This window comes from Pecten maximus, chromosome 11 (assembly GCF_902652985.1).
Source record: "Pecten maximus chromosome 11, xPecMax1.1, whole genome shotgun sequence".
Taxonomy (NCBI): Eukaryota; Metazoa; Mollusca; class Bivalvia; order Pectinida; family Pectinidae; genus Pecten; species Pecten maximus.
This window is the reverse complement of record NC_047025.1, coordinates 5,980,951-5,990,679: the sequence shown is the minus strand read 5'-3', so window position 1 is coordinate 5,990,679 and position 9,729 is coordinate 5,980,951. Positions and strand designations below refer to the sequence as shown.

At 38.4% G+C, this 9,729-nt stretch overlaps 1 protein-coding gene across 1 annotated transcript; it reads left to right on the top strand.

Moving 5' to 3' along the window:
• Window positions 1–90: 90 nt before the first annotated feature.
• Window positions 91–8,035, top strand: LOC117337517. The gene is made up of 5 exons (XM_033898531.1): window positions 91–190; window positions 702–956; window positions 1,734–1,931; window positions 3,352–3,486; window positions 5,781–8,035. Exons 2-5 carry the CDS (start codon window positions 705–707, stop codon window positions 5,907–5,909), a joined length of 714 nt encoding a protein of 237 aa, XP_033754422.1. The 5' UTR covers window positions 91–190; window positions 702–704; the 3' UTR covers window positions 5,910–8,035.
• The last annotated feature ends 1,694 nt before the right edge of the window (window positions 8,036–9,729 follow it).

Here is a 9,729-nt window from a genome sequence, read left to right as displayed (position 1 = left end):
ATGAAAACAAATAATACGGTCAGAAAAGCTGCGAAATAACACAAATTCTATGAAACGTGAAATCTGAAATGATAATTATTAAGTACATAAGCGACATGATGTCGGCTGCTGAAACTGAGCATAAAAGATGTCGAAAATGAAAAAGAATTTTGTGAAGATACATATTTTCTAAGAAGAAAGAACCTACGTCGTAAGTTCAAGCTAAACTTATGGAAATGTGCTAAATTAGAGATCAATGTCGTAATAATCACATGTTTGACCACAGACAGCATGAAAATTCAGCTAATTGCGATGTATAACATACAGTAAATCATGTTCAATATGTCTACAGTAGACGGTTGATATTTATGTTATTGTGAGTGAAGTCAACACCAACTTCAGACATCTGTACTGTATTCATATATATAATATCTTTTGTTATTGATTTATTATGTGTTTCAGTCTACCATTATCAGATGGTGGACTGTTCAAATCAACCAGTAATTATATAGTGGAGGTATTAACTATTATCTATGGCATACCAGTGTGTAAAATAATGCATTGCAGCAGAATACTTATAAGGTCAAAATTTGAAATATTTGAGAAATCAAAGATATCTCTTGGATCGCTTACTTAAGAATATTTGAATTCAAATACTTTTTAGCTCTGAAAAAACAAAAGGATTTAATCAGTTAATGATGATGATTTTTGTCAAATTTCAGATTATGGAGGAAAGTGATCCAGATTTGAGTCCTGTCCAAGAACGGACTAGTCTGTGTGACTCAGAGTCATCTAGTGTGGCTAACATGAACTACTCAGGACCGGGGTCGCCCCACAACGGGGTCAGACCTGACTCCCGAAGACGGTACCAGAGTGAACAGAAAAGACTTGCTTCAGAGCCAGCAGAAGTGGTGTTCCTCTTCTGTAACAAACCCTACATTAGATCATGTACAGGAATGCTGCGCTTACTTCAAGTTGTAAGTTTTTTTTGGACCAGGTGTCCTTATATATATATCAGGCTAATATCATCATATATAGTCTCTCTGGGATCATTGCATCAAATATTTCCTTCAAAATGCTTCTATTCTAGAATGTTTGAACATTTGCCCAAATTGTCAGGTGATCATGATATGACTGAACTTTGTATAAATTGTTGGGTTGACATATGGACAGGGTCTAATAGACAATTATCCTTCAGTTCTACCTTTGTTGAGATGAAGATATTGTGATCAGATTTGGTCCTCAGTATCCATCGGTAAAGGGGGCCCATCTTTTATGTCATCTGACCTTATTGGTCAGGATAATCTATAGCCATTGTACTTTGTTTATTGTTATGTGTAAAGATTTATTTTCAAAATGCTTCTCCTTCTGAACTCCAAAGCAATTTTCAACCAGTTCAAATTGGTCTGAAACATAATTATATCATTGAGGAAGGGCGATCATTATTTATATAAATGAGGCTGGTTTGATTCATGGGGACAGAGGGGGCATAGCCACAAAAGGGGAAAGATTTTGCTTTTAAATGCTACTCCTCCTTAATGCTTGAGTAGATAATGATCAAATTTGGTTTGAAACATCTATAAATGAATCTGGTTCAACCTCTGGGGACAGAGAGGGACAACTAGGCCCAAGAAGTGGAGCTTAGAGAAAAGTTTGCTTTAAAATTCTACTCCTCTTTAATGCGCGCATGAAATGTTTTGAAAATTTGAGATGGGAGCTGATGCAATCATCTGGAATGAAATTTTTAACATCAGATTCTCTCCTTGATGTCCATGGTGAGTCTGACATCTTCGTTTGGCCGAGGCGGTGTTGATTTCCTCCAGCTTCCGCTCAGTTGGCACTTCCGGGTGATGCTATTTGTCCTTGTTCTCACTATCACAACCAGCACCTTCATCTGGTCAATCCACAGCACAGGACTCATCTACATGTTACCTGTCAACTGGTACTTCATAGTGAGTATTTACCTGTCAACAGGTACTTTATAGTATTTACCTGTCACCTGGTACTTTATAGTATGTACCTGTCACCTGGTACTTTATAGTATTAACCTGTCAACTGGTACTTTATAGTATTTACCTGTCAACTGGTTCTTTATAGTATTTACCTGTCAACAGGTACTTTATAGTATTTACCTGTCACCTGGTACTGTATAGTATTTACCCATCAACTGTTACTTTATAGTATTTACCTGTCACCCGGTACTTTATAGTATTTACCTGTAAACTAGTACTGTATAGTATTTACCTGTCACCTGGTACTTTATAGTATTTACCTGTCACATGGTACTTTATAGTATTTACCTGTCACCTGGTACCTTATAGTATTTACCTGTCACCTGGTACTTTATAGTATTTACCTGTCACCTGGTACCTTATAGTATTTACCTGTCACCTGGTACTTTATAGTATTTACCTGTCACCTGGTACTTTATAGTATTTACCTGTCACCTGGTACTTTATAGTATTTACCTGTCACCTGGTACCTTATAGTATTTACCTGTCACCTGGTACTTTATAGTATTTACCTGTCACCTGGTACTTTATAGTATTTACCTGTCACCTGGTACTTCATAGTGAGTATTTACCTGTCAACTGGTACTTTATAGTATTTACCTGTCACCTGGTACGTTATAGTATTTACCTGTCACCTGGTACTGGTCCTTAGTTATATCTGGTCAATTTGGAGAGAGACCAGAAAAAAAATGGCTGCATGACAGGTGGCCATGGTCATTTTGGATATTGATATTTTCACAGTTAAAGTTTGGAATTACAGTTTGATGTTTAATTGTTTCAATTATATATCTTTGATGGACTGTTCCTTCTTGGAAAACCTACTGTATAAGTTAATGGTTCTTTTTACAGTGCAATACTTTATACTCATATTCATTGGGTGCCTCTGTAGCCATGATCGCTAATGTGCTGACAGTCATCAGTGCAGTCATGCGTGAGCTTCAAACCACTCTCCCCTAGAATGTGGGTTCGAGTCGCACGGGGCAGGGGATGTCTGTTGGGTTTGTTGTTTCCCCACCGATAGCACGTTGGTTTTCCCCCAACATGCATCCAAGACAATATTTATTCCGTCAGTGGCATCATAATAAAAGCTCTATAGAGCTTATGTGACTTGTTAACCATATAAATGATGATAATAAAGGTTATTTTCATTTTATTTTCATTTTATTAAATCATTTTGGCACTTATTACAGACACGTGAACAGACAAGTCACTTGTATTATTGACATGATAATTGACAAAAAAAAAGATTCCTGAAAAATTAAGCTGAGTGATACAAGCCCTTTGGGCCTCTTGTTTTTGAAATGTGTTTTATAAGAAGAATGTTTTAATCATTATTATGTACCTGATTTTCCATCCACAGGATATGGTTGTGTATTCCATATTTTCCTTCCTCTATCTGGTCGGATCCTCACTGGTGGCAAGCGCCTTTGACTTCTATCAGAAAATGGGCAGTGATGTTCCGAGCTCCACTATCCATAAACTCATATTGTGTGTGGTAGGTCACAATTTCAAAAATCATCAATTCAAAATTTGAGTTTTTTCTCACACTGTAAAACACCCCACAAACTCCAATGGACCATGTTTATTCTAATCATTAACAGTAATTTAACTTTTTATTAGGTCATCTGACCCAAAGGGTCAGGATGACCTATAGTCATCGTGCTTCGTCCGCCGTGCGTCGTGCGCCGTGCGCCGTCCGTAAACTTTTTCTTTCAAAACGCTACTCCTCCTTAACCCTTGGGTGGATTACTTCCAAATTTGGTTTGAAGCATCATTGGGGGAGGGCAATCATATTTTATATAAATGAGGCTGGTCTGACCCCTGGGGCCAGAAGGGCGGGGCCCCAAAAAGGGAACTTAGGTGAATATTGCTATAAAATCCTACTCCTCCTTTACCCTTGGGTGGATTACAACTAAATTTGGTGTGAAACATCATTGGGGGAGGGCGGTCATATTTTATATAAATGAAGTTGGTGTGACCCCTGGGGCCTGAGGGGCGGGGCCCCAAAAGGGGAACTTTGATGAAATTTTGCTATAAAATCCTACTCCTCCTCAACCCTTTAGTGGATTTCAACCAGATATGTTGTGAAACATCATTTGGGGAGGGCGGTCATATTTTATATAAATGAAGTTGGTGTGACCGCTGGGGCCTGAGGGGCGGGGCCCCAAAAGGGGAACTTTGATGAAATTTTGCTATAAAATCCTACTCCTCCTTAACCCTTTAGTGGATTTCAACCAGATATGTTGTGAAACATCATTTGGGGAGGGCAGTCATATTTTATATAAATGAGGCTAGTGTGACCCCTGGGGCCTGAGGGGTGGGGCCCCAAATGGGGAACTTTGATGAAATTTTGCTATAAAATCCTACTCCTCCTTAACCCTTTAGTAGATTTCAACCAGATATGTTGTGAAACATCATTGGGGGAGGGTGGTCATATTTTATATAAGTGAGGCTGTTGTGAGCCCTGGGGCCAGAGTGACGGGCCCAAAAAAGGGAACTTTGATGAAATTTTGCTATAAAATCCTACTCGTCCTTAACCCTTTGGTGGATTTCAACCAGATATTGTGTGAAACATCATTGGTGGAGGGTGGTCATATTTTATATAAATGAGGCTGGTTTGACCCCTAGGGCCAGAGGGGCGGGGCCCCAAAAGGGGAAATTTGGTGAATTTTTGCTATAAATCTACTTCTCTCTAACCCTTGGGTGGATTAATACGAAATATGGTGTGAAACATCCTTTGGGAAGGGTGGTCATATTTTATATAAACGAGGCTAGTGTGACCCCTGGGGCCTGAGGGGCAGGGCCCCAAAATGGGAACTTTGGTGAATATTTGCTGTTAAATCCTAATCCTCCCTAACCTTTTGGTGCATTACAACCAAATTTGATGTGAAACATATTAGGTGACGGCAATCATATTTTTTTATGAGACAGGTTTGACCCCTGGGGAAAAAAAGATGGGGCAAAAGGAGTGCTTAGGTTAAACATTTCTTAAAAATGCAATTCCTCCTTAATGCCTTAATTGATTACAACCATATTTAGTATGAAACATCATTGGGGAAAGGCAATCCTAATTGATATAAATGAGTCTTGTCTGACCCATTGGGACAGAGGGGCATGCCCCAAAAATGGGAACTTGGCTAAAATTTTGCTTTATGATGCTGCTCTTCCTGGACAAGCTAAATGGATAAAAACCAAATTTGATCTAAAACATAACTGGCTGCGATAAATAATTTATGGTAATAATGCTGGATTGGGGTGTGTGTCCCTGCTGTAAGTGTAAGTGTTTGTCAGATGACCGTTAAGGCCCATGGGCCTCTTGTTCATTTAGTAGTTGTTAACTAATTTTTATTCATTAGTTGTAATTTACTGAGTTAAATGTTTATTCATTAGTAGTTGTTTACTAATGTTTATTCATTAGTAGTTGTTTTCTAATGTTTATTCATTAGTAGTTGCTTACTAATGTTTATTCATTAGTAGTTGTTTACTAATGTTTATTCATTAGTAGTTGCTTACTAATGTTTATTCATTAGTAGTTGTTTTCTAATGTTTATTCATTAGTAGTTGCTTACTAATGTTTATTCATTAGTAGTTGCTTAATAATGTTTATTCATTAGTAGTTGTTTACTAATGTTTATTCATTAGTAGTTGCTTACTAATGTTTATTCATTAGTAGTTGCTTACTAATGTTTATTCATTAGTAGTTGCTTACTAATGTTTATTCATTAGTAGTTGTTTACCAATGTTTATTCATCAGTAGTTGTTTACTAACGTTGCTATTTCTTGTTGTAGGTAGTAGGATATATCTGTATGTTTGTATATGGCCTGACGGCACTGATTGGATACCGACGTTGGAGGATTCAACATCGGTTGTTTAAAAGAAAACGCCTGCTCGAAGAAGAGGAAGATTTGGAGATATAGTCCTCAGCTAACCAGATTAAGAATTTCGATGTCAAACCATTTAATTGATGAAAATGAGATTACTTAATAATTGAGACATAATTATCTGCATAAGTATGTATGCAGAGGGGATCTCTAAGGAATGTCAACAGTACATGTTTGTACATAGAGGGCCCTACAGGTTCCTCTAGGGAGTGTACACAGTATGTACATAGAGGGGCCTACAGGTTCCTTTAGGGAGTGTACACAGTATGTACATAGAGGGGCCTACAGGTTCCTTTAGGGAGTGTACACAGTATGTACATAGAGGGACTTACAGGTTCCTTTAGGGAGTGTACACAGTATGTACATAGAGGGACCCACAGGTTCCTTTAGGGAGTGTACACAGTATGTACATAGAGGGGCCTACAGGTTCCTTTAGGGAGTGTACACAGTATGTACATAGAGGGGCCTACAGGTTCCTTTAGGGAGTGTACACAGTTTGTACATAGAGGGGCCTACAGGTTCCTTTAGGGAGTGTACACAGTTTGTACATAGAGGGGCCTACAGGTTCCTTTAGGGAGTGTACACAGTATGTACATAGAGGGACCTACAGGATCCTTTAGGGAGTGTACACAGTATGTACATAGAGGGGCCTACAGGTTCCTTTAGGGAGTGTACACAGTATGTACATAGAGGGGCCTACAGGTTCCTTTAGGGAATTTACACATTTTGTACATAGGTGGACCCTAGGATCCTCAAGAGGGCCTAACTAGTGTTGTTTACCTTAAAATGTACACAAACTAAGACAATCTTCAAAATATTTTTGATTGAAGAGTCACAATAGGTTATCGTCCAGGTGAAATGGTAAAACATGTTTCTAGTGATGTAAACATGTACATACATTGTTGATAGATAAGAGGTTGGTCAGGGAAATCTGAATAGTTAATGGTATTAACAGTACTATAAAAATGACAGCAAAATTCTGATAATTGTGTGTTTACATATCACAGACCTCATTGTCTGAAGATGGTGGGCTCTTCCAAATCTTTGGTCCATTATTTGATTTGCCTTGTTTAATCAAGTTTAATGTTTGTTGTTAGCTGTACGTGAACAGCCAGGGCCATTTTGAGGTGGAGTCTCCTTGTAGTAGTTGGTGACTACCTCAGTGAACATGTGGGAGGCCCGTTGCATGCCATCCAGGGCAATTTGGGAAAAGTGTCTTGCCCAAAGACACAACCATAAAAGCATAGTCAGGATTGTTTCTCAGCTTCCCCAGAAACACAAACTGACACGTTTAATGGGGGTGGGGGATGTGTTTTGCAATGGAGATAAGAGTAGAGGGCGAATATTCAGATAAAAGCATTTTGGTCTGAAGTCTCCTTGTTAGAATTAGATTCAAGTTTGTATAGATAGGGGGTTGGGGAAATAAATATTAACCCTGCAAATACATCTCCGTTTTTTCCTGTTAAATTAATTAGTGGAGTGATGAATGGGTATGCATGTACTTAGACCATCGCCAGGGAAGGTACAGATCTGTATGGGTCATCAGCCCAGCGTGGGATTTCTTTGGGAAGGTTTGATATAATTTTTTTCTGAATTTTTGTAAAATAAATAAAATTTGAAAAATATGGTTTTCAGAAACCTTGGGGAAAAGTAATGCTATTCCATTGTGTATAAATGAAGAAAGGAAAAAAAAAGATTTGGCCCATCCCCTTGGGAACTGAATGCAATATGGGAAGTACAGTGACTTATATACTTTCAAAATCCTTTATGATTTCACAGAAGGATTTCCATCATTAGGTCTGCAGCATTTTTGGGTAAAATTAGCTTGATTTTGAAAAAATGGCTGGTCAATACCATCTTGGGAAAGGGGGCGGGGCCCATCAGGAGAAACAGATAAACCTTTAAAATCCTTTTCTGTTCAGATAAACAGATAAATATGAAATTAGTTTGAAGTATCCTTAGATAAATTAAGTTCCATATTGGACGCCGCCCTCTGGACCAAATTGGGATAATGATGCTAAGGGTTTTAATTTAAGTCCTTTGAATAAAAGGATTTTGATAAAATTTAATCTGCAGCATCCTTCAGTGTCAAGTATAGTCAACTGTTGTCTTTGTTTCTCTTCATACAGTATATTTTCAATTTGCTTTTCAATGTTATACTACAGGGCATCCAGTAGACCCTTGAGAGTATATTTTTGACTCCCCAAAATGAGATCTGACTCTTGGGTTTGAAGGGACATGTCTATTTGACATATGTTTTGACCCTTCAGATTTCTCAGAAATAGTGATTTGACTTCTGAAATTGCTAAAAGTCAAGGGTCAACTGGATGCCCTGTACTGTATTAAAATGTATTGAATTTATACATTACAGGCATTTATATAGCTTATTAACCCACCATCTCCCAGATGGCAGACTTACAAAATTATGGTGTAAAAAGGTGCTTGTTTGGACCAAGGTGTTGGCAGGAACACTATGGTCACCAGCAGGCTTTGTAATCTTAGTTGAAAGCTGAATTTACCATTTCATGGAAAGTAATTTATACACATTCCGTCGGGTAAAGACCAAATATTATTTTTATACCCGCTCCAACAAAGTTTGTGAGGTGGTTATACTGGAATCAGTTTAGAAGTCATGTAGATCCCCCTTGGTCCCTAGTTGTGCCTGTTCAGTTTTGAATCGGGTCTGGAAAACAAAATGGCCGACAGATGGCCATCTTGTGTGAATTTGTACAAATCACCCTGTGTCCATGGCCTGTCATCCATTGTAGGCCCTTAATAGATTCTTGTTCTCCCTATTATTAAGAAGTACTGGACTGGTCTTTTTCAGATTTCATTGATAGGGTTCTCTTGATCCCTAGTTGTGCCCTTTTGATTTTGGGACTAATAAAAAGAAACTCTGGGTGAACAGTGGCCATCTTGGATTTTGACAATGAAAGTTTGCTATCACTTGTTTCTTGAGAAGTACTGGAAGGGTCTTTCTCAAATTTCATATTTAGGTTCCCTTTGGTCCCTTATTGTGATGTTTTGATTTTGGGACTAATAAAAAAACTAAATGTCTGACATACGGCCATGGAGTTTGACAGTTGAAGATAGTTATTGCTATTTCTTGAGTGTGAAAAGTACTGGATAGATATTGGTGCCCATTTGATTTTGTGTCCGATCAGAAAACAAACTAGTTGACAAGAGGCCATCTTTGATTTTGGTAGTGGAAGTTTGTTATTCTTAGATCTCCTCATGTATCAAGTGATTTACAGGAAGAAGCCAAGAAAGGAAAGTAGGGAAAAGGTCAATCCTTCATAGAACCAATAAAGATCATTCAATGGCGAGAGCCAAGATCCCTCTTGGATCTCCCTGTTAACAAGTTATATTTACATGTCCACAACCCATATTCATGAAACTGTACTCGTACTAAAAAATTCGAATTCAAATACAAATTTTGCACTCACACTGGGATTCTTTTGTTGATAAAGTTGATAGGAACTTCAGAAAGACTTTGAGTGAGATATTATTTTAAATGTTTAGCTCTTTCATGAGTTTAAAGGAAATTGGGTTAAGCACAGATTTCAGGCTTGAGCATGAAAATGGTTTCATAAATAAGGGCCCTGATTACCAGGACCAAGGTCAGGATTGTTTTTTAGTTAATGTTATTTTATGACTTTATTAGCTCCCCTGCCCGAAGGGCAAGTGAGCTTATGCCGTGGTGCGGCATCCGTCGTCCGTCCGTCCGTCTGTCCGGCCGTCCGTCCGGCCGTCTGTCCGGCCGTCCGGCGTCAACTTTTTCATTCAAACAACTTCTTCTCAATAACCAAAAGGCCCAGGGACTTGATATTGGGCAAGTAGCATGCTGGGGTGAAGG